The 25,867-nt window shown below is 44.0% G+C and overlaps 2 protein-coding genes across 3 annotated transcripts in view; one reads left to right on the forward strand and one right to left on the reverse strand.

The window, feature by feature from the left end:
* LOC107998589 (C-type lectin 37Db) overlaps window positions 1-25,867 on the reverse strand; it is a 58,054-nt gene that overhangs the window by 17,121 nt on the left and 15,066 nt on the right. For both annotated transcript variants that reach the window (XM_017057934.3, XM_028667059.2), the window contains exons 3-4: window positions 21,543-21,633; window positions 9,783-10,064 (exon numbers count right to left, since the gene is read on the reverse strand). In XM_017057934.3, coding sequence (XP_016913423.1) covers window positions 9,783-10,064; window positions 21,543-21,627 — 367 coding nt within the window. In that variant the 5' untranslated portion in view covers window positions 21,628-21,633. The remainder of the gene's footprint in view (window positions 1-9,782; window positions 10,065-21,542; window positions 21,634-25,867) is intronic.
* LOC133666886 (calponin homology domain-containing protein DDB_G0272472-like) lies at window positions 10,013-15,893 on the forward strand. The gene is made up of 5 exons (XM_062081113.1): window positions 10,013-12,385; window positions 12,720-13,607; window positions 13,814-13,978; window positions 14,038-14,376; window positions 14,679-15,893. The coding sequence occupies exons 1-5, from the start codon at window positions 12,135-12,137 to the stop codon at window positions 14,995-14,997; spliced, it is 1,962 nt and encodes a 653-aa protein (XP_061937097.1). The 5' UTR covers window positions 10,013-12,134; the 3' UTR covers window positions 14,998-15,893.

A 25,867-nucleotide genomic window follows, 5' to 3' on the forward strand; every position in this document is an offset into this window, starting at 1 on the left:
TTTTTTAGAAATAACTTCCCTAGACTCTAATTACAAACGGACGTGGTATTACATCAATAGTAATTGTTAATTTTATGAACATTACACGGACGTGGATAAATTATTTACGATTCGATGAAAGTTTAATATATTTTATAGTTTCATAAATTTTCCAAACAAAGTATTCCTTCTTTTCTCTCGATTTCGACACAGTAATCCTTACGGCTTGGTAATCATTATAAATCTTACGAAATAATTATCTTCCTCTACATTTTATATCCCCAATCGATTTTGATGGGATGCACGAATATTATTATACGATTATCGTCGAATATAGCAATCAAGGAACGAAGCGGTTGGATTCTTTCGTAACGCCTTTTACCAATGAACGCACGTCCCAAGAATGTAGGCCTCGGTCAGCCTGTCAGGATCAGATCAAGTGGTTTCAAAATAGATTTCAGAGAACTTTTTTCGCAGGAAATTTCATTATTTTATTATTAGCACACGTATATACACACGCTTTGGAATTGGAATTCTCATTTCTTTTCTCTCCGAAATCGAGGCTAATTTGTATCATTTCTTGAATATGTTCGAAATATCCGGATTTGTATGGAACACGTTTATCAATTCGTTAGCAATTTATCCTGGAAAAATTATTGGCCGACGCGTTACGATAAAATGGATATTCGAAAAAATGTATATTTAATTAACACCGTTATATCGATAAAAAAGAAGAAGCACGCTCGTTACATAACATAAAATGGTAACAAGGTAATCAACAACATTCCGATGTTGCGTTTCCAGAAAGAAGGAGGGAAAGAAAAAGATTCACCGTCCCAGATCGAAAGCTTTCGAGCTCCTCCTTAATAGCCGTTATTATGTATTTGCCACGCGTGGACACACGCTCGTGCACGTGCACGACGCGTGTCACGTGCAGCAGCATGCACCGAGCACGTCCCGAGCAGATACGAGCGTAGAAAATGAAAGTTGAGATTCCTCGGTGATTCGTTTCGTAACCAGGGTCATACTTAGAAAGGCACGAAGAGGCGTTCCGTCCGTTGTTTACCAACTTCAAAACGCGTGTAACCCGCGAGAAGAGGCGAATCTCTATCGAAGTTGAAATTTCACCCGACGAACCGATATTTTATAACGGTGAAAGTTGTGAAATCGCCAACCTTACAACGGTTCGTCTATCATCTTATATATTCTTATATATTACAAATCGATTTGGTAAATTTTATTCTCAACTGTCGATAAAGTTTTTCAATTGGTTATATCGACAACAATTTATATAAATCTATCATTTAATTGTAATCAACTTCGTAGGAATGTCGCGGCGGAGATATCGGGGTAATAACGGTTATTTTAAGAACGATGACAATAATACGTTGCATTGTGTCTCACGGTCTGCTGAATTAAACTCTCTCTCTCTCGAAACTCTCACTTTCGATCGCACCCCTTTCACGTTCATACCGCTTTGGCTCAACTCGTTAATTCTTAGACAGGCTACGACTAGGCTTATAACTCTGGTCAAAATAGCTTCGAATCCGTACAAATTCTCTATTACTTCTTTTGTTGTTATAGATGATATACGTCTAAGATGAGCAGATTTAATGCGTTAATACAAAAGGAAACGAAGATAAAATTTTGGAAAGGTGAAATGGAAAATTTCCTTGGAGGGAAATTCAAAACGTTATTGGCCGAGGATTCGAGGAATGTACGATCTTGACAAGGTCGTCTAACTCTGGTCGAATCACACCGTGGAAATTTCAATCGTTTCGCCGTTTAAAACGTGGTCCGAGGGCCAACCAGTTTGGATAATCCGAGAAAATCGTCGAAGGAGTACATATATCGAGTAAGATTGGCAAAATATACATCGTTGGACTAATTGGGTTCGAGAATCCTTAAAAGGATCATTAAGTGGGATGTATAAGTTGGAACGAGATAAATTTTTCTCGATTCGCAGTTTGACTCTCGTTAGCAGGAGATTTTAGAGAGAGTTTATAATTACCGAATCACACTGGAGGGGGAATTGGAAATGGAATACGGGAAACATGGATCGGCGATTTAAAATTTACCAGATTCTCGCCTTCTCGAATATGAACGTTTCCGACCGAGCAAATTCATCGTTATTACCTCACCCTGATTAATTTATTGTTTCCATTCCCTGTTTCGTAACAATAATAATTCAACGTTTCGACGATGCTCAGACGGTGGAAAGGTGCAAGTGGAGCATTTACGACGATTATGATGCACCCAGCCATAATTGAACGTAGCACGGTGCTTACGTCGCTTCGAACGATTAGTGCTTCTTCGTTAAATTCAAGCGTCTCCAATTTATTCCATGTATTTCTTCGATATTAAATTAGGTTAGACACACACGTGCAAAGCGATCTTTTCTATCTTTCTCGAAAATTAAGGTTTCTCGATCGATCGTTAATTAAAATTATCGACGTCTCGTGTCGCGAGTAGTAGTTTCCGTGTCCTCGAAAATGCCGACATTCGATTTAATGATCAACGAATTAACGAATACTCGCTAAAGCAACCGGCCAAGTTGGCCGACTAAATAACGATATCTGATCGAGTCGTTTGAATCGATCGTCTTCCCCGATTTTTCTCCAGATCGAGTATCGATGGAAAGTAATCCGGTTCGAAGATAAACGTTAATTGCGCGTTAAACATGATATTTAAGTTTGATTAAAAAGATCCGTCTAGATCCGAGGTTAGCACCGACTCAACTCGAAGGAAGCTCGGCCATTCATTCCCGTCTGGTGGATTAAATTTGTTGGGGAAATTGGAGAATATTAATTGTTTCATATCGCGAAAGGGGATCGAGCCACATTTGAAGCTATTTAGAAAGACGGGAGATAAATTTTCCCAACGTCAACATCGTGGAACAGCGTTGCGATTAATTGATTGCCACGATCGTCGAATCGAGCGATCGATAATTTTCTCTGTCGAAAATATACGCTTCAGGAGAAATTTTAAAATTACATCGTCCCATCCGATAAACGCATGCATAATTCGTATTACATACAGTGAGTAACGAAATGTGCTCGAATTTGCAATTTTTCATGACACGAGTCGTCCATTTATATACAGTAATTATATAAATATATCTATATACGCGCGTTATTAACAGGTTACGAAAGTATTCGACCGCTGTCGATAGTTTTTCTACACTTTAGCCAGAAATGTAAACACTATTGTTATTAAGCGAGAGCGCGTTTACGTTCAGTCGATGTCAAGCCATCGTTCCGTTAACAGTACAACGCAAAAGTGCGCGTATAACATTTCCACATAATATTTACACATTTATATAATAATAATAATAATAATAATAATAATAATAATAATAATAATAATATTGAAAACGAAAAAGTGTAAAACACAAAGTGTGAACGCTTTCGTCACTGTTTACGTTGCTCGTAAAATTGGTCGTAAACGCGTTATTACTCGCGATGAATTTTATACAGTCCGAGGCGCGTTATCTCGTAAACGTTATCGTTCTATGCGTTCGTTTGAAACGTTTCTAAGAGAAAAAGGAAGGGGAGACGCTTTCTCCAAAGAGGACCGGCCTTGGCAGAGCGAACTGGATACACTTCGCGATACGTTTCTCCGGATCGAACGCCGTGTACTTACATAGTCTCGCGGCCGTTCGGTTACGACGAAACCTGTCGTCTTACGTAAATGTTCGCCGCTTTCACGATCGATTGGAAATTCCAATTGCGAATGCAACAGCCGAGCGAGGTTTTCAGGAGCTCGTCACCCGAAATCTCGACAAGCATCTCGATACGGCCGTAATTAATTACACGGAAGCGAAACGGTTAATTTCCGATTAAAATAGGAACTGGTGTGCGTAAGAAAACTGGTGAAATAGGATTCGAGCGTAATGCATTTCGACTAGCAGTCGAGCCGTTGACTCGAGAAAGCTCGATCCAGGACTTGGAAACGATGGCGCGATAATGCCTCCTTCTGTCTGCTTATCAACGTCGCGCAGATCCTCATAACCTCGGAGGCCTTTCGAGAACGTTGCCTTTATTCCAACTCCGCGTAAATAACTCGTTCGTAACGAGAGATGTTTGCTCGTTTATTACGTGGAAGGAAATAGAAAGTCGCGATGACGCGGCGAAATCCTTTTCTTTTTCTTTTTCGCAAAAGACCGAACGAGACGAAGAAAAGAATTAGGGAGAAAGGAATAAATTGGAAAGAGAAGGAGAAAAATTGTTAACGAAAAAACGACGAAGGGTGGTGAAATGATCTCCGAAGGAACGACGTTGGTGCAAGTTGAAATATATTCGGAAAAAGGAAGAGGAGGAGGAGGGGTGCGCGAGGGAGCTTACCCTAAACAAACTCGAGCCGCGTTGCGTAACAAAATTTCCATAGTTTGGTTACACTTTGCCCGAAGAGAAAGAGCGGAAGTAAGTGAACCGCGAAAGAAGGCGAAAAACTCGCAGCCTGCTTTGAAAATATAGAAATGCTTTTACGGGGAACAACGAATCGAGCGAAAAAAGGGAAAAATATGAATCTTATCGAAGGAAAGAAACATCTTTATTAGATTTGAACGAGCAGATTCGTAGAAAAGTTTTCAAACGAAATTTTCTGTTTCTGTTTCTACTTGTCTTCGAGAAAAGTATGTGTATATATATATATATATATACACACAGGATGAAGATTTTACGTCGACTTTTTCTTCTTCCCGCTCTCCAAACTTTTCCGTTCGAGTTAACGAAACTTGGCATAATCATCGGTGGACTGTTCGGAAAGAGTTTTAAAAAATCCTGGGAACAAGAAAAGAGATTTTCGTTAAATTTAATCTCCTCGTCGTTTTGTTTGCAACCGCGGATGCATCGATTCGTTGAAGGGAAACGGTCGAAATCCAAACGAACGTCGAGTACATTCGTGGCACAGCGAAGCAAGGGGCCGATGCGTTTTAGCATGAATTATCATCCGAAAGCGGAGGAGAGCCGCGCCATCGACGCTCGAATTACGTTGGCACGGCGCAAGAAACGTAATTAACGGAGGATCTGGCCCTCGTGTTTCTCGTTTTGCTCCCCGCTCGTAAAATCAAAGTTAACTCCGCGAAATAATCCGATCGCTGTAAATGGCATTTCACGACCGAGTTCGCTCGATATCTCGATCGATGTCCATTAAACCTATCGTATCGACCGATGCAAAGAACGAGTGCGGTGAAAAAGCGGGGAAATTATTGCTGGAAAGGAGCGTCCTTTCCTCGGCATCGTCGCCAACCGCGTCGTAATTTTAATAACTGCGCCCTCGAGCCTTTTGTGCAGCCAAGCTAATTTCGACCGGCAAAACTGTGACTGTAACCCTAATTAAACCGTTTAAATTCCGCGAGAAGCTGGAGATGGCGTCCTAGCCGGTTTAATTACGAGAAATCGTGATTAAAAATTGGCAACTGCTCCGATCGAGGACGATCGAATGGTTTATCTCCTCGAATCGATCTTTATATCGATTTACCGTGGTTAAAGAAAAGCTTGCAGAGATCGATTATTAATAATACGGTGAATCGATATAATTTTACAATCCGGGAGGGAAAGTTCGCGAGACCTTTTTTCCCGTGAAAACCGACGAGATTTCGTCGAGGGGTAAAAGTTTCTCGCAACGAAGTGGTAAAAGTCCATTTGGAGAGAAAGGGCCGCGATATTGGGACAGAAATCTCGAGTTCGTCGTTGTCACATCACATTTCTCAACGAGAATCGACGATCGATTATTTATGAGGAAACACAACGGGGGATGGGAAATTTCTATTTTCCCTCTGTTTAACACCCCTTGGGTGTTGTAAACGTCGGAAAGAATTATTCACCGCGACGTAATTTATACGTATATCGAGTTTCAAACCCGAACTCCGTTCCGCTGGATAAGCCGCGTTACGTTCTCGGAAAATTAAAGTTCGGATAAATATTTTGCTCCGCGAAACAAGGATACGTAAAATACTCGACGAGGGAAATTTGACAAATTGCTGGAACGTATCTTGTTGGAAGGAAGGAGGGAAGAAGCGAAACGATCCATGATGCAAATAAATGGGAACGAGAGGGGTATTATTTGGGAGTGGGAATCGAGGCGCGTTACACGCGTGGATGGATAATATTAATCCGTGGGAAATGCGAGGAGAAAAGGACGAAACGATAGGATCGGCCAGGTGACAGGTGATGAGCAGATATCGGCTCTATTCGCAATTTCATCGTTATTTTACGCGATCGGTCTGCCCGTGGCGTGCTCGTTCCGGCTCTATGGTTAAACGTAATTCGACCAACTCGCGAAATTGCGCCGCGGCTTCGAAATGGCCGCCACAGTTATGGCAGATATATCTTGCGTGAAATTATTTACTTGGAATATTTGGAAGAATGCCGGTAATATACCGGGCTAAATTAAAACCGGGTAGCGAAATGGTAATGCGACGATATAAAAATATATATATGTGTGTGTTATTTTTTCCTATACCCGTGATAGATATGTCCATTTTTATTCATCGATGCAATTTCCTATAGTGATTTATATATATTATTCGTTAAAGAGGAAAAGTGGAAACGATTCTTTGAATAAAATTTCGTTGGAAAATACGCCGGTGAAAAAAGATGAAATCTAAAAAATTGAAATCGAAAATCGTTCCAGTTGTATTTAAAATGAAAATATGTTTTGAAAAACGTGATTGAACAGCGGAGAATGACAATTTTATCTCTTTCGAAACTCCGTTGTTTCCTTAATTATTCGAACGAATTAACGAAATATATATTTTAACGACAACGCGTTCGATCCAGATAAACGACTATTCTCGCATTTATTCGACCGAAATACGTGTATTTCGATACATTAATTTCACGCTCCATTATTCGACATATTACATCACGTGAACACAAACTATACATGAAATGTCACTTTATAACAATTTCCACAGATCAATACGGAAAATATCTTGGTCGCGTAAAAAGATGATCGATCTTTCGATAATGACGTTTTCTCGAATTATTCCAATTAACTTGCAAGTTAAATTTATCGAGTATCCCGTGTTCCAACTTGCCACCGAGTTACCACGTATAATTAGCAGAGTTAGATTAGAATTCTAACAATGGTTAAGACTTAGCTGGCGTGGGGTCCAAGTATCGAGTTCTCGATACGAAACTTTGATTACGTACGTTGCGCGTATAATATTCAATAACACGGACTAGTACGTGGTTTCCCAAGTTTGCGCAACTTTGTCGAAAAAATACAATTTCCAAGTTTGTCTAGCATTGATTTCTGTATCGATAGAAATTCTTACGTCGTTTCCAAAAGTAGAGGTTAAACGGTGTTTGAAAGTCGGCGTGTTCCTCGCCACTTTTCCCCTCTGGAATCTGTGCAAACACGCCTACTACGCATCCGCTAATTTTCGAGCCGCCGCGGGCCAAAGAAAACTTTCGAAATACCGCAAACACTTTTGACACACTTCCTTTGAAACCGTACCGAAGAAATTTGCAATTCGCTACGGAGTTTTTATCCTCCGTTTACTCTTTATAAAATTAAAAACGCTCGGAACGCGATATTCCTACGATAACCTTGTACGTGCACAAACTTAAAATTCGTTATTTATTATTAACGAAAATTCCCAACGAGCCCCCGTATTTTGCCGTAAAATCCATAAAAAATGGGGGATGGAGGAGTGGATAGAAAAGTGGAAGCTACGATCCGCGCACGTCCGGGTATTAACAAACCCGAACGCGATCGGACAATTTGGCGATAAAGTCGGAAGATAAATCGCGATAGTTTACGGGTGAGAAGCAGGCCGCGAACGTTTAATTGGACGAGCGTGGAATTGGGAAGGATAAAGGAAGGAAGGGGGACGAGCAACGAATAAAACTTATCAACAAGTCGTTGCACCTGGACGCGATCGACGGCCCGTGACCGGTTCGGTTCGATCGATCGCATACAGCATCGGACGAATATCGAAATCCCTCGCGCTCGATTAAAAGCACGACGGGGGTTCTCGTTCGGAATATCGAGCTCCCCGACTTTAAATCGTTGGACGGGGGTGATTGTAGAGAAACGTTTTCGTTAAAAAAAAAAGGATTCGATACGTCACGTTTCTATGCGTGTCAATCGTTGCGCCGAATTCTCTTCTGTTCCGATCGAATCACTCGGCTTTTTCGGATACACGTTTCCGAAGAGAGAGTTTGTTAACTCGTCGATTAGCTTTTAAATATTTGAATTTCGATATGGCCGTGATCGAATTGGTTCCATAATAACGGGGGAATTAAGGAGAGGGGTCTTTTCTAGCGATGAAATTCTCCGTAGCGGAGAACGGAAGGAACGCGAGACTTTACACGATGGTCGCGAACTTTCTCGAGAGTTTGAAATTTGAAAGACAAAGAGCAAGTTTCAATTCCCATTTTTCCGCGATAAAGTGCGCCTCGTCGAGAACTTGAAAGGAGCCTCGTGAAAATTGAATAGGAATCGTGGCAACTACGAAACGGTATTAGCCGTGTAAAGTTTCTTCGGTAAAAATTTACTAAACCGGTTAAAAAAGTAAACGTTCCAAACGTGAAAAACATTGATCGAAATTGTATACGATTACGTCGAGCGAAGGAATTTAAAATTTTATCCTTGATTTTGTTCTCGAAAAATTGGAAATGACATTTTAATTTCTACCATTTTTTAGTGAAAATAAATTAACTTTGCGACGTACGATGCTATATGCAAATTTATTCTATATCTAGTATATATATATATATTATTGCGTTATATTATTACGCCACGTGAACATACGCGGTTTATTCGATAAACACTGTATTACGTGCGTTATTGTTTTATCACGATTGACGTGCTCGTTGAACCGATATCGATATACAATTGCCCCAAAATTAATCAAATTCGACCAGCAGAGATCGTAAAAATACATTTACAACCCTTTTTTTATCGATAGAAGATCCAACGAACGGTTTGGAACGAGGTGTCGTCGTGACGTCAATGCACGCTCCTATCCCTGTCATCGAATTACATACTGCAGATGGGTAATTTCGAGGACATCGATCTTTTCGCTCTCTCTCTCTCTCTCTCGAATCGATATTCCGAAATTCCAAGCGGCAAGTAGTCGGTAAATTTTTCCCATTTTTAAAGATAATACGAGGGAAGTCATTTTTACGAAGAAGAGAAGGGGTAAAAATTGATTTAATTAATCGGATTCGAGAAGAAAGAAATAATAATTGGGAGAGCGTTATTCGGGAGAATATCGCGATATTAATAGCAGGGATGTCTGGGTGGGTAGCACCGCGTTATCTTCGATTGTCCGATTAGCCCTTGTTTTATTCGATTATCCTCGTTGCACGGTTACACCAGGCTCGATAATCCGTCCATCCTTGTATTTTACGTGTAATAACAGAAATGGGTGGCTAAATAACGGGATAACCGGATTAAACGTGCTAATTGCAGAAGAGTTATCGCGCGGCTGTGCGATATTCAAAGTTGGCAGGGATCTAGGATAACTGGAGACGAGAGTGGGATGATTTCAATATGAACGGAAGATGGACAGGTGGAAAGACGAAAAATTGAAGGCTCTCTAACGTAAACTTTCTATTCTATCGAAGCCAAGTTTCTTCTTCTCGTGCAAGTGCTAATGTCGTCGACCAACCGCTACTTTCTATTTCGGCCATGTATTCTTTATATCGAAAGTTGCTCGCAACGAAAATATCTTGGATAGTTTGCCTTGTTTTGCCGAAACAACAAGAAAACGTGTCGATCGAGAAAAGGTAAAAATACGAGACGATTCGGAATATGGAATGTGGCTCGAGCGAGGCTCAAGGATTTACCGGCGAACAAATCGAATCTGGTCCTGCTCCTCTCACTGTCCTCGAAGCCCTCAAGGTCGTCCTCGTAATCCTCGTAATCCTCCATTCCTCCCCTCCTCTCTTTCTCGCTCACATTCCTCGGCAATGCATTGCCAGTCGTCCTCTGGCCTTGTCTCACTCTGGCCTGGTTATGGCTACTGAAGAGAACGGCCGGCGGCGGAGGCGTCGACAGCTGAGACCCCTGAAGACGCCTCTGAAGGTATCTGGCCAAGATCGCGTGTACCGCGTCTGTCTCGGCGCCGCCTGTAAGACAGAAATCACGTTGCTCTGGTAATCGGGCTTACATTTTCCTTTTTTTCTAAATATTATTATCCCTCAAATAATCCCTCTTCCTTCCCCTTTTCCTTCCGCTTTTCGTGCCGCCTGTAAGACAAGAGACCACGTTATTCCAATAATCGGGCCGATACTTTACTCTCTCTCTCTCTCTCCCTCTTTCCTTCCTCGCTTTCATTCCGCTTTCGTCCTCTTTTTCCCCTCTCTCGTTGTGCCATATATACGAGACAAAAAAAAAGAAAAAAAATCGTGTTCTCGTCTTCTTTAGGTAATTAGGCTAAGGCTTCTTCTCGTGTTCTTCTTTCACGTTTCGCACGTTTCTAGAAATTTTCTTCTTCTTCTTCTTCTTCTTCTTCTTCTTCTTCTTCTTCTTCTTCCTCTTCGTTCTCTCTCTCTCGAGCGGCGTCTCAATTTCAAACGCGAGGCGAAACGGTTGCAGAGTTACATTCGTATGCATGAAACTTTTACGTACGACTCGCTAAGAGCCCCTAAGAGAAACTGGAGTAATACCTCTGTTCGCCTCCATTCTTCCCAGCTTTTTGACTCGTCGAAGGGGACGCAGTTTCGAGAAAGCGCTTTGTGGCTCGAGCCTTTCTTCCAATCCTAACGTAATTCGAGTGAAAAATGGTCGGAGAGCGCAGATCCAGTGGGTAGATTTTCTTTTCGTCGAAAGTCAGTCTTCCTCTTCGATCATCTTTCCCTCCTCTCGTCGTTTAAACTCGTCGAAACAATAACCTTACGCAAATAATCTTACGTAAGCCAGGATTCGAGATGGAAAGGATCTCAAAGATTTTCGAACAGGCAATTTTTGCGCGTGGATGGAAATTTTAACGAAGCGGAAATATTTACACACCAACTTACGATCCGCTCCTCGAAAGAGATCGAGGATCGAAAGCGTTATGCCGAGTGTGCAACCGCGCTCGCTCGTAAAGGTAAACGATATGCAACGGATCCACTCGAGCCGGCAGGACACTCCATTAGAGAGTCCTTCGGAACGCGGGCATGCGTTTGACGCTCGACGACGTCCTCCAACCGTCAACGTCAACGTGTACGTGCGATGCGTGCGGATTAAAGGGTGAACCGGATACTCGATACACGCCACTCGGGGATAGGAAAAACCAGTGCTTCATCCAGATTCCTCTTGCATGAAAAAAAAGGGGGGGCGCGTCCGATCGATTCCGAATCCGGCGATAAAGAAAAACGATGTATAGTCATCTTCCCTCGAGAACGTTTTTTCGACGAGGTTACGATTTAATACGATTTAAGATCGTTTTCATATTCGACGACCTCGAACTTGGCGACATTGAATCGCGCATAATAACACGCATGATCGTATCTGACGCGAAATCGTTAAATTCCACGATCCACAAATACATAAATATTAATAACACGGGGCATTTGCAATTCTAAAGACGGTGGTCGTTTAATATCCGAGCAAAAGTATTTGCATAAAATTGTATCTTATAATTTATCGAACGTGTTCGAAAAATTCGTCTTCCTCCTCCTGGTTTGTTTTTCACGGAGGGAGGGGGAGGGGAAAAAATATTTGCGTCGAAAATGCGGGGATTCCCCGACTAGAAATTATATCCCGACTACACGGACTACGTTCGATTGTTGAAATGCAAAAATAGCGACGAAAACGAGTAAAAAGGAGAGTAAAATAATGGAAAAGCAGCGAAAAGGTTGTTCGAGTTTCTTGGAAATCGTTGTCCGATTTGAAATAGCAAATAGCAAAGGGAGAAACTTGCGATGCCAATTTCACGAACGTTCCCCGTTCGTTTTCGTCGAGAATCAAAGTTGCAAAAATTCGACGGTGGGGCGAGAAAACAAGTGCAATCAATTTGCAAAATTCATATCTTTGGATAACCTAAATCTTTCGTAGGAAGGAAAATTTACAACGCGAGGCGTAAATTCCGGTGAAAATTAATCGTGTTAAGCGTCAACCAAGCAACGAGGATCTATAAACGATGCGTTTAGGCTGATATGGAGAAATTTTCGTGCTCGTGATCGCGTGCTGCCATTTCCAGTAACCCATCTACTATGCAAATGTCAAGTATCGTGGGACAAGATAGCTCAATATTGTCACTAATTTGCGTCTGCCTGCTCGGTGTTCTCGCTTGGAATCTTTTCCTCATCACGACCACCGTTTCGAGGCTATTATCGATCGACGTAGTCAAAACGAGAACCAGCTTCAAAGACATCGTCTCGAATCATCTAAACGCCACCAGTGTCCTGTGCCAGAGCGGGCATCGATTCTTGGCCAATCACCTTCCCGAGTGTAATTTTATCCCGTAAGCTCGCTCCTTCAACCTCAGAGATTATCTCCGTTTCCTGGACTTTCGATCCCTTTTCTTCTTTTTCCTTTTTTCCCCTCCGTATCACGAATATCATCGGAAGTCAAGAAAGAAGGAAATAATTAAATCGGATCGAATCGAACGATGGCGAAAGCTCGATCGATTCGATTCGATTTTCGTTCGAGTTGACTTTCGTCCACCTCGGGAATATATCGCTCGCCGGATCGATCCAAGATTCGAAAACGTATAACGATAGCGTCGATCGATGTATTCCCCTCTCTGAGTTTATCGATTTCGAACAATTATATATATATGTATATATGCGTTTCAGCGTACAGAGAGGTCCGTGGACCGATTTCAACATAGGGAAAATTTTGGAAGACGCGCGGGATTGCTTGGTGAAACGTTTAATCAAGATCGTCGGTCGTATTTGCAAGAAGAGAGGGGATCGTAATGACTCCGTATCGTCGATGAAAATCATCGAGGCGGAGAATGAGAAAAGGATGGATTCGAGCAACGATCTGGTCAGATTGTTGAAAGGATCGAGCAAAGGGTCGTTGCTGATGGACAAGGAAGGGGCGAACGAGCGAAAGGGCGCAACGCTGGAGGAGGACGAAGGAGGGGTTGCGGCGAGAAGCGTGTCGGGGAGAATGGAGAAAAGGGAGGAAACGGGGAGCGCGAAGAAGAGGGGGAGGAAGCGCTGTTCGGCCACGGAGAGGAAGTTGGAGGTGAAAACGGTGGAGTCGGAGGAAACGATGGTGGATCCATCGCTGGAGGAGAAGTTTCTGGTTTCGATCTTGGAGGAGAGCGGCGTACTGAGGGCGACCTCGAAGGAACTGTTGAGCATTCAGATGAACGTGTTGAGAAAAAGCGTTCACCCCTCCAGAGATCGTATCTCGGAGCAAGAGCACGAGGACGACGAAGATCTGACGGCCGACTCGGAGAAGATTCCGGTTGCCGCCGATTCCCATCAGGAGGAGAGGAAGGAGGAGGAGAGGAAGGAGGAGGAGAGGAAGGAGGAGGAGGGTGAGGCGGGGAAGGAGGAGAAAGCGGACGAGACGGTGGTGGAAATCGAAGCGGGCGTAACGCGTTCGAGCAGGAACGATTTGGGATGCGAAAACGATCGGCGGGAGAAGGAGGAGAAGGTCGGGTCGCCTCCAGACGTGGACACGTTGAAGAACAGCAACGCGACCGAGTCGACCATCTTCTTGAGTCGATCGTAAGTTGAGTTTCGCCGTGTACGCTTTCTAACGTTTCCGATTCGCTCGGTTTCCTCGGAAAATTAACGGCGGGTGCCCTGCCGTTAAGTTTCTGAAAGGACACGCTTTGTACGATCTCTGGCTGTCGAGATCGAGAAGGAAAGAGAAATTGCCAGAGATCGTACGGCGGAGAACTGAACATGTGTGAAAATTATGGGAAATTCAGTCCAACGACCAGCCACGGTAAACAAGAGGACGACTTGAACGCGATAATTCGACGAATGATAATGATGGAGTTGAAGAGGCACAGGAAGAAGGAGACGGTGTTGAAGAGGGCCCACTCGGACACGGAGAGCACGCTGGCGAGGAAGAGGCGAAGCGAGGACAGCAGGTATCGTCGTTGGATTTGGAGACGTTCGCAATTTCGATAAACACGCGGAATTGTTTCAGAACAGGTCTGTTCGGCGGCAAAGGCCAAACGTTTTTCCGAGATTTGCTGGAGCTCGAGGAAAGCCTTCGTAAGCGGACCGACGACGAATCGGATTACCAATTGACCGACCAATTGAAGGTCGGGATCGATCGGCCGATCGCGAAACTCGAGAGTGGCGGCGAGCGAGAACAAAATCGGTCGAGGAACGATATCGACGTGACCACGATCGACCCTGCCCGCTACTCTCTAAACTCGATAGGAACCGCTTACAAGTCGGACTCGAATATCGAGCTCGAGAGAAAAGTGAACGCGCCTTGTCTCAAGGATGCGGAGGGGAAACGATCGATCAGGCACAGAAAGTACGTTGTTCCACCAATTATTTAACGCCCCTCCTTTCTTCTTTACCAATTTCCCTTCTCTTCCACTCACGCCCCCTTCCCGACCATTTTCCATCTTTTTATTATATCTCTTTTCCAAGTGTCTCCCAATATTCCAAGCGTGGATGCCGCGTAGAGAAAGTTTACACGTCCCAAGTTGAAAGTTATCCGCAGTTTTCGAGTTTGTTCGCTTTGGTGATTCGTCCAATAGCGAGGGGGGGAAAAAAAAAGAAAAAGAAAATCTTTTATTTTGTTGAAAACGATTGTTATGTTGTACGTTTTAGAGTTACCGTGATCAATCAGCAAAATCAGGCGAACAAATCAACACAGACGGAATACGTGTACGTAATTCGAGCAGTGAGAAGTTGCCCGCTTCGAAAGAAACGCGTCTCGATGCAGTTCCATATAAATCAACTAGCATCGAATTCCGACGCGATTTATTCGAAAACAGTTTTCGCGAGTCTGGATCTCTCGACATTCATCTTCCGGAAAGCTTCGGATAATCTCATCTACGAAAAGGGTAAAGGCAGTCGCAGCCCTAGCTACATACCCACCCCGGAAAGGCATCGATGGAAATACATAACGCCTAGTAAAAACAAGTGAAAGAGAACGCGCAGTTTCGTCCAAATATTTGTACGCATAATTGAAATTTAATAATCCTCGAAATCGAAAAACCGTTAGAAATCTTTCGCAAATGTTTGTTGAACAAATAAAAAAACGACGAATATTCAGAGAATATCGTAGACAATCGTCATCCTTAACGGTCAACCTTCAATTTAATTTCTTTTTCTACTCTACGTTTTCGACGACGAATAACCGAATAAGAAAGAGGTAGGATATCGGAAAAGAAAAGTTTGGAGAAACGAGCAGCTCTTGGAGATAAGTTCTCGAGGCAGCGAGTAAACGCTATTCGATCGTCTTTGATGTTTGGAGACAAGCTTTCGACCGTTTTCACCGGAGAAATGCGAGGCGAGAGAGAAAGAGAGAGATTCATAGTGCAAATATGGTCAGGATTCAAAGTAAACTCTTAAAAGTACGTAGCGTACGTGCTGGGAGACTCGAGTAATTGTAAACAGTGGTCAAAGCTTTTGATCGGACGTATCGCGCGTTTCTTGGAAAAATTTGTTCGATACGACCACGGAATTGTATCGAATACTTTATTCCATGTTCTATTGTTAGTTCTCTGCGGTAAAAGAAAAAATTTGCCGAATCTTCTCGAACGGAAGGAAACGAACGAAACGGATGACACGGCGTTCTTTCTTTCGAGATGAATAACGATTTCTTCGATTGAAATTTTAGCTGCAGATCTTTATTATGTATTCCGTGATTGGGCATCGAACGTTTGGATGAGATTTAACTGTGAAAATATTACAAGTGGAATGCCGATAAATTACTAGGCAATCGACTATATATTAACTTTCTCCTAATTGAGTTGTTTCTTCGAAGCATTGTTGGAACCAACGAAATTACAATAACAAATGGATATTAAAGATTTATAATTTATCTCTTCGTTTCTTAGAAATAACTCGACTCGACTATTGGGAGAAAGAAATTTTATTCCTCGACTAATTTTCCTGCCTCTTTGCAATTATTATCTTTCCGCAGTAAATCGGATCCAATATAGAAAATATAATATCGCGAAGAAAAATTTCCTCGTCTTTTAGTCCTTTTCAAATCTGCCGAGGCAGCGATTAAGTATAATTGGAAAAAATATTCTTTCCCTCTCATTTGCCTCCAATTAAATATCGTTATATTTCGTATCACTCCCTGATCTGCCACTAAATCGATTCGATTAGTTTTTCCATAAATCCTGCTTCGTCAAAAAACTCGAAACGTCAAAGTCATACTTTCGACGGGGATACGAGAACTATCATTCCTTCCTGGCGCGAATCGCCGCGTGTTTATCGTAAAATAAACTTTTTCGCGTTGCTTCTCTGCAAACAATGGATCGTCGAGTAATCGCGAGTAATCGTAAACGTTTCTCCTCGACTTTCTCGGGCCGAAAAGGGTAAAAAGTGGCGTGGGGGATGAAAAAGGGGGGAAGGATGAGGAAGCGAAAGAGGGGGTCTCTCATTCAAAGGCAAATTACCGCCGACTCCATTTCCATTTTACGAACAATGCACAATGAACCGCGCCGGAAATAAGAACGAGGATCGCCCATTCGCGCGTATGTACCTACCACCCTCTTCCTTTCCCTCTTCTTTCTTTCTTTCTCCCCTTCGCGATCGCCAGCACTTGCCGCGATCCCCCACGATGCGTTCGAAGAATAAACCCTCCCCCTTCTCCTTGCTACTACTCGCGCATCATTGCGCGCAAGAAGACAGAAAATGCAAATGCGAGCGAAGAGAAAGGAGCGAGATTACTTCGAATTACTTTATTGCTCTCGTTTATTTATATTTCTCCATCGTCAGAACATACTTTTATTTTTCACATGGAGGAAAGGATGATTACTTCGTTCCACGCCGGGGAAATTGACGGAAACGTACGATATCCGTGTTGGCAGAGGTTCCGTCCACCCGGAGGAGTTTTCTCTCTGCGTTTTTCTCCATCGAACGAATCGTATCGGATCTCCAAAGCCGCTTTTCGTCCAGATATTAATCGCAGTTGATACTTGTCCTAAAAATTGCGTTCCCCCATAGACTCGTATCGTGGGGCGCGTTTGGCAATCTTCCGATCTTCTTTTCTTGGCGAAATGGGGAAAGAAATCCGGTAACAGCTTCTCTCCATCTTCGTCTCTGTCATTTTTCTTCCTCCTCGCTCCTCCTTCTTTTCCTTGCTTCGAGATTTTGTACAGATTTTGTAGAATTCGCAGTTCTCCCTACTACTACTTTCTAAAAATTGTAGTTAATACTTCCCCTTCTCTCCTAACGAAATTCGAACTCGCCTCCTCTTTGCTCTTCGCAGTACGCGAATAATTCGTAAATAGCAAAGAATTTCGCAGATGGATCGAGATTTTTCCAATTTTGATCAAAGTTCGATCGAGAACTTTATTCAGAGAAGAAAAAAAAGTATCTAGTTGGAAAGTATCGTGCATTAATTCCAGCGATTAAGGACGGTGTAAATCATCGCTTTCAACGATCGCTCCTTTTTTCCAACTCCGGTCACGATTTCGCGTAATACGCCAATCTTGGCAAGGCCGTTCGAGTCTGAACGAGAGTCGTGTTTCCTAATTGGTAGTTCTTTTCTCTCTCTTTCTCTCTCTCGAGATAATTGGAGGCAGTCCTCCCCTAGAATCTCTAGCAACGAAAATGACGCAACAACGAATCTTGGGTATCGATTTTTACGAGTCACACCTTTCGAGAGTGCAAGTTTACACTCGTTCGGATTGTGAACGAAATATTGGGAAAATTTGGAATGGAAAAGAGGATCCAAAGTGTAACCGGGATCGTTTCGATTGAACGAGCAGCGTTCCACGATTGCGAAATCTCGCTCGACGAGGTCGAAGATGGTCGACGAGAGTCCCGCCTTTTCTCGATCGCGATCCCAATTTAATCAAGGACGCGTCCTCGTTAATCAAGACGATTACACATCGGATCGAGCGTTTTTCTCGTCTCGAGTAAATTGGAACGTCTTTGTGCGCGATTGCCCGTTCGTCATTTTTCTCGAGAGTTAAAAAGAAAGGCGATCGCTTCATCATTTATCTTTGCCCGAAACAATCGAGCAGCCTTTTTTGCCCATCTCGGTAACAGGCTATCGAGTTGCGTACACGGTGTACACGGATAATAGTTGACAACCGTGATAAATTTTCACTCGCCGTTTTTCGACCTTTGACGCGTCATTTTTCTTGCGACCTCTCGAAACCTCTCATACTCTCCTGCGAGCAAATTAGAATCCCAATCCCGTTGGAAGCATTTCGGATCGCGCAACAAGGCAAGAAAGAAAACGAAACGACGTTCGAAAGAGGCCAATTACGTTGCAAAATTGGCCGACACGCGATTCCGTGACTAAGCGAGATAAGATTGTTTACGGTGGTCTATCTCGAGCTATGATTTACGAACGGGGGAGAAAAAGAAGGAAGGCGATCCGGCCGACGCATCGCATTGTATGCAAATGCGCCGCGATATCTCGCCTTTCCCCGACCGTCACGTTCCGTTTCTTCGATCAAAGTCGCCAGAGAAGATGCTCTCCTTCTCGTTGATCGCAAAAGGCGAACAACAAATGTGTACACGTGTATATGCAGCTCGACGCAACGAAATCGCAATCGGAGCGTTCGTTAAACGAATTTGGAAAGAGAATACCGATCGTTCGCCGCCGCTCACGTTAAACACGCCAGCTAATTACCAATTAAGCGCAAACCTCCGTGGAGATGTTTCCTCCTATCCGTTCATTCGCTCCGCATAAATTAAGAAAATGCATTCGATTCCGTCGATCGAAAGGAAAAATGCGGGAGATAAGGAGTGCGTTTGGAATTTGGGTGTAATCGGACGTCTGGCGGATTCCGGATGATGTGGAGAATTTGGCCGATGTCGGGGGGGATTGGAAGATTCCGAGGATCTTTGCGACCCCGATGACCCCAGATATCTCTGGCCGCGCTACGATCTTGAGGTTTCGGAGTTTCCTCCGCGGTTATCGGATTTCGAGGGTCTCGATAGGGCGGGAGTTATCTTACGTCGGATTACGGGACAGGTTGGGGGAAGCGTATGCGAAGCGTTGTATCGCGCGTACGAATCTTGTGTACTCGTACAACGCTCGAGTATAATACGGGGATTACAAGCGGTGTATTAACCGGTAATTAAATGACGTTTTACGATAACGAGAATATATCTGTTATTGGGACATAACAGCTTGTCCCGTTCCCTCGTATTATTAAATATCGGAATGCGAGGGGAAAAAATGCGAGGCGAGAATTTGTTTATCATTCGGACTGTGATTTTAACGACGTCTATTAAATTATTTTATTGATCCCGTGGAATGCCGTTTTATTATTTCTAGTGATAAAATTTCACGAAGATTATGGTAATTTAACAACCGTGTCTTTTTCCTCTCTTTCTTTCTACCCTTTCGTACGATATTTCCAAGCTTTGCAGGAAATTTATAATTATAACCCGTGTACGTGAGTATCGAAGATCGGCAAATTCTTTCCCCGTATAACGAGTTCGTTGTAAAATAGTTATTGCTCGTTTAACGGACAAACTAATGCGGCATTGAACCGTTTCAAAGTAATACGATTATTCCGTGCCGAGACGACAAAAGGTATCGCCGATTTTCATTTCAATGGAAGGATTATCGCGGTCCACCGTTAAATAAATAGAAGAAAAGATGGATTCTCGCGCGTTTCAAACGGATCGAATCAATTATTTCTTTCCCTTTCGTTGTTCCTCGATCGAACTTACGGGGGGAAAAATGTGATATCGAATCCGCTTTATTATTCGGTACATCTTCTTAACCGTAATACGATTTCGAGGAACGAATCCTCCGAGATTATTTAGCTGGAAAATACGTGTTTTTCCGATTGAAAAATACGATTGTTCTACCCGGTTGGAAAAATCTTTGATATCGGCGAAAGAATTCCCTCCGCGAGTTTCAGTTTATGCTCCGATCGATACCTTCTCAACAGAAGGAAATACACGTTTCAACGTTCGAAAGTTCGATTCTTTTTCACGCTTTCGTTTTAAACGAGGAATATTTAATTTAAAATGCTTCTCGAATTTGAGACGATATCGATAACCCGTTTAAGATAAAAATTCTAACGAACCTCCGCCCTTTTCTCCAACAGAAAATCTAACAAATCGTCTGATATCAGAGGCTGGATATTTTAAAAACTGGAAGGGAAAGTTTGAAAAATGGGAGGAGAGGCGCTTTGAGAGCGACAGGGTTGGTTTTTCCGCTTACGTGGCCGCGCTTAATTTGCCCTTTTTACCATTTTTCCTACCGTCTTGTGCGCGGTAAAAGCCGGCGCGGGAATCGGGAGTGAACTTTTCAATCTCGCCGCGGATTCTTTCCAATCTGCTCCCAATATCACCGGGTATTCGTCGGCTGCTTTCGAGTTCCTCCCTTGAATTCCAAAGCCCCCTCCTCCCTCCCTTCACCCCCTTGATTTCGATGCGTCGAGTTTATCGAACGGATAGAGAATCTCGTCCCATATGCGCGTGTCTCTCCTTCCTCCCTTCTTTCCATGTTCCACCCATGTGTATATACATATATATATATATACGCCATATTCGTTCATAAACATCGTGGAAAATTTTCATCGCGGGAGGAACGATTGCTTTCCTCCTTTCGAATCTGGCGCGCGAAAATATTAAAAAAAAAGCTCGAATCGAATTTGAATTGTTCGCCGTTGTTTTGTTGACCGAGACGGAAATTTGTCGATGGATAATTCATTCGTGCGCCGCATGGCGAAGGGAGGGGACGGAGGTAAAAAAGTTGGCAAAAAAATTGTGGATGGAAGGTTCGTTTCGAGCGGATTTATAGTTATGGCGTGCGCGAGGGGGGGTGTGCCATCTCCCTTTTTTCGTCCTTTTCTCGATGCCACTGGCAAGGGAACGCGATTCAGGAAGGAAGAGAAATACGACGTTGGATTTTTTTACGTCGCACCGTACGTTTTCTATTTCTTCTTTTTTTCTTTCCTCTTACGCGTTGTCATAATAAGAGAAACGGACGCTCGAGCCGATAAAGTGGGATCAACGATTGATTCGAAGTAACTTTCTCTTCCTTTATCTTCTTTTTTTTTTTTTCGCGGTACGAGAAGAATAAATTTTTTTAAAATCGCTCAGTTGGACAGGTTTTCCGCGTACAGAAAATGTACAAACATCCTCTCACGCGGATCTTGCGTGGAAGACAATTTTTTTAAAATTACTCGCGCATCTTCCGTACGACGGAGGATGGAATAGAAATTTATAAATATTCCTCATCTAAAACGCGTAACGTATTCCAGAGACGTTTTTACCTGGTGGAAAATAGTTGTACGAAAGTTGAATCGATAACAAGAGATCACACGGTTCGTTAAAAAACATCGGTAATATACGAACGATGAATAATTCAAGAGGCGAAGAATAAGTTTCTAAAAAAGGGCGGAGTATCGAGTAAAAATTTAGATTAGAAAATACGCGTCTTTTTCCCGCCTTTACTTTTTTTAATTTCAAATTAAAATTTTCGATTTCGAGAGAAAGAACGCGAAACGAGGCAAGTAAGAGATGATCACTCACTTATGTTCTTTTCCCTGTACTGTTGCAACGCGTCGCTGGTGAGGCAAGCGAGGACCAACCACAGGACGAAGCCGCACCTTCTCATTTCGACCTGCAAGCAGATACACCGATTATAATAGCACATCGACAGTTCTGGCGGCGTTTTTCTCCACACCGTTTTTTCGATCTCGCGCGATCGATATCCCGTCGACCATCGTGGATCGTTTCGAACTCATCCCCGATAATGAAACCGTGCTGCTCCCAATTTGCGCACTGTGACTCCAAACAGATGTTGGCATTCGACGATCTTGCTGTCCTGCGTAGGCGATCGATCGGTTTCTCTCTCCCTCTGCCGCCACTTGGCCGTGTCACGGATTCGACCGGATCCGTCCACATCGATTAGCCCCTCGTCAACGGAGGAGATTGCGCCCTATCGGCGTCTCGAGGACCAAGTGGCGGCCATTTGTGTTCGCGCGGGAATCTCGGAGCACTCTTTCGAGTCGAGTATCTCGATAGAGACTCGAACAGGAATGACGAATAGAGTTTATCTCTCGCTTATTTCGCGGACGGACGAGCAAAGGTTGGATAGACGACTTTGTCAGCGCCGGCCTACCGAGGCTTATCCCTCCCGGAAAAATATCCCGGAACGAAACGATTTTTCCGAAAGAAGGGGGAGGTCCGGTGGAAGCTCCTCCTCCGAGGTAAGAGGATTTCGAGAGTGGAACGTCACCTCGGAGGATCCTCGAGCTACGTCGGCGGATCGATCGGGGAGCGTATCTCGTTTCACGGTTACCCGGATCTAAAATATTCCCCCTTTCATCGGGGATGCCAATAAAACGGGGATCGATACCTCTCTCTTCCGATCGATCCAACTTCGAAGGGACGTTTAAAACAATGGGATGTAAAATGGAGGAGATTCGTCGTGGATGGATATAATATTGTATGAATTGTTCGAATGCTCCAATTTAACTGTTCAACGGTGAGCGTCTGGGTGGGAAACTCGTTGCACGATCTCAGCAAATTCGCAGCGAAGTATTCGACGATCGCAATATCCTGGTGGACGAGAGTCTTGGAGCGAATTCCGTCGTCCTCCCGAATTCCCGAGAAACTGTAAAAATCGGTTCGAAGATGGAACCGATTACAGCTCCGTTAAGCCTTGGAAATGTCGGGATCATCGAAACGGATGGTGCTTCTTTTCCGCGCGCGCCTTCATTTCTCAAACGTCCTCGCGAGGAGGGGGAAGAAACGTCGGAAGGAAAAATGAGGCGGCGGCGTGACGGGAGAATGGAAGGATTTGCGAGGGAATTTCCGGCCACATCCGACCGAGTGATAATTAGGGGTGTTCGTCACGGAACGGAGAAAAGAAAATCGAGCAACCTCTGTTCGACGCATTCACTTCGTCCTTTGTTAACGATATTTGCGATCGTCCTCCGCTCTACGAGATATCCACTCGACGAGACTGGTAGTTTTTCGCTAAGATATTCGGGTCGATACGATTAAGATGCGAGGCATTGTGCCCCAACTTACCCGCCATTCCGAATTAACCTCGCCACTAATGAAATCATCTCGCCAAGTTTCAGCCTTTGGCGGCCACGTTTCGGTAAACTTTGCTAATCGCGTTATATACTCGCACGAGTATTCCGGTCACGTTACCCCTGTCTCGTAAACGCTTCCAGCAACACGCAAGACGTTTCGAGGTGGCCATTTTCCATTATTCCACCCTTATTACTCCCGACGCGTGAATACTTTGCGATCTCGCGAGTCCCAGGCTCGAGGGAAATTACTCGAGGAGGGGTAACCGGCGAAAAAGCGAAGAATTTCGAGATCCGAGAAATATCCGACATACCCGTCATTTATCCCCTCGCCTCTTCGCCTCGATTCTCCGACAGGAGAGCGAGTTAATCCGGGTATAAGGTCGGGAATAAACAGAAACAAGTTTGCAGGAACGATAGCTGGGGGATTATTAATGGGAGCGACTCTCGTGTCGTCCCGATTCTTGGCTCGGGGGGCGAGAATTAAAGAGGGCGAGGTGGAGGGAGGGGATAGAGCCGGAAGAAGATGAAAGTTCAAGCCCGGAATCACCGAGATGAACCACCTGAACGTTGCGTCTGCTTCGTTTTCCGCGGTATGTTTCGAGTCTTGATATTACTTCGCCGCTCTTATTGCTATCGCGTCCTCCTCGTCTCCCATTGTGCCCTCGCGTCGCGCACGCGGAAAGTAATAAACCGACATCTCCCCTCGAAATACCCAAACTCTCCACTAATCGTTCTTCCACCTCGCTTTCGATCGATGCCTTGGATTTAATCAGTTGACGCACGCGATTTATTTACTGTTTAATCGGTGTTTCTCAATGGTGGATCATCTGGAATTCTTCGAAAGAGAGAAGATTGTTGTTGGAAAAAAAAAAGGAGGAAACTTGCATATTCCTCGACGGTGTTCCCGATTCGTTGGAGATGGCCGAAAGAGGCCGCGTCGACGTGTACTTAAGAGGAGGGATAATGGAAAAAGAGGGGAGGTAAGAAAGAAGCGGAAAACGGGTCGAACGTGGCCGAGCCTCGATATTTTATCCATTTTCCGTTTCCCTTCGCGAACGTGGCGAGATTCGAACGTGACGGGCGAGGAAACGCGTATTTTTCTTCTCATCCGTCGATCGGTGTTCGAGGAGAAATCTCGTCTATCGAGAAAAATGTCCAACGTTTCTCCAGGAATCTGCGTGTATAAATAATATATGCCCCGAGTTTTCCTATTATTGGAACAACGGTGTTCGCCAAACTATCGATTTCTCGTTGCCGATAATTAGACAGGCTGGTAGAAGTTGCGATTTCTCCCAGTTTTGATAATTGTCCCGACTCCGAACTTTAATCGAATCGGATCCAATTATCCCGACCTCTGTCGATCACCCGGACGAATAATTACTCGTGAAAACGTTGGCTCGATTTCCGATCCGCGCAACTGTCGGGTATTTTCCAATCGTTCCTGGATATTAAATCCAGGGGCTGTCGTTCGTTGCCGGGGCCGGCTTATTAATATTTTACAAAAGGAGACAAGATGATGAATTAAACCGCCTGCGATTAATTTAAATCGTATTTGAAATTTCATTACGCGTCCCTCCTGTTTAATATCTCATTACCGATCTCGCACGCCGTTTCATGCAGGTGTCGCCCTTTTTGGTTTTTCGACGTCAACTACCGAAATCAATCGACGAATTCGCTTGGACGATCGACGAATAAAGCGAAAACGAGCGAGCCGAGCCCGTTTCCTTCGGTGAAATTTTAATCGACGTGTAAACGAATTTCCGAGTCACGTGCGCGGAAACGATCATATTCGACCCAATTAAAAAGAAGATCTCCGTTGATTTTACGTAAAGAAAGGCGAAGGAAGGATCTCGATTGAAAGTCAAAAAAAGAAAAAAAAGAAAGAAAAAGAAGTTGGGCAGAGAGTGAAGAGAGAAAAAGAAAAAAAAGTTGTAGGTTTGAGGGGATCGGGAGAGGATGGTAGGCGAGCGCAAGGGCTAAAGGCCACCTGTTGATCGATGAAAATCCGCTCTCGTCTCGAGAGTTTGAGCGGAAAAACCGCGGGGGCAAGGGACCGGTGGAGGGTAACAGGGTATCAGAGGACGGGTGGAGGATCCGTGGGGATAGACTAGCAGGCATTTAATTAACCGACTGATCGATACATCTGTCCCGGGAGCTCACCTGGACCGGGATTTCTCTAGGGGTAGCTTTATGGTAAGCATAAGCAGACCGTGCGTACATTAGTCCGGGATTACAACCGGCCTTCCAGCTTGCGGAATTTAATTAAACGTCGTGGTTTAGGGAGCTAGGGGAGGGGAGGGCTTTTGCCGCTTTGTGATCGATGGAACGCGTGCCTGGAAATTGGACAACACCGTAACTTCCTAAATTTATTTTATTTTTCAGACGATCGTTCTTCGTTAACGAAGCGTTGTCTAGAGAGAGATATGCATATTTTCTTACGAATAAAATTATTCCGACGTACCGACTCGTTCCGATAATCTCTCTTAATTTACGACGTAATACCTTCAACGAGCTATCTCTCGATCTCTCGAAACGAATATCGAACGCGTTTCGATAATTTGTGGCTCGCGTGTAAAACCATCGGGACCGCTTTGTCGTTTAACTCGCCGAGCACGGAATAATCGGCGAGAACGTTCCCGTTCCGTGTATCGGAATGTCAGGGTTTTTGCATAACCGGGGACCACTTTCTCGTTCTCATGATACCCTCTTATATGGCGAGTGTTGCACGCTACCGCAACCTCGTTCCATGCGTCGTGCGAGGCGATCGATAACACACGAGAGAAAAACGGTCGCAACGACGCGACCCGTAAT

This window comes from Apis cerana, linkage group LG11, assembly GCF_029169275.1.
Source record: "Apis cerana isolate GH-2021 linkage group LG11, AcerK_1.0, whole genome shotgun sequence".
In the NCBI taxonomy this organism is placed as follows: Eukaryota; Metazoa; Arthropoda; class Insecta; order Hymenoptera; family Apidae; genus Apis; species Apis cerana.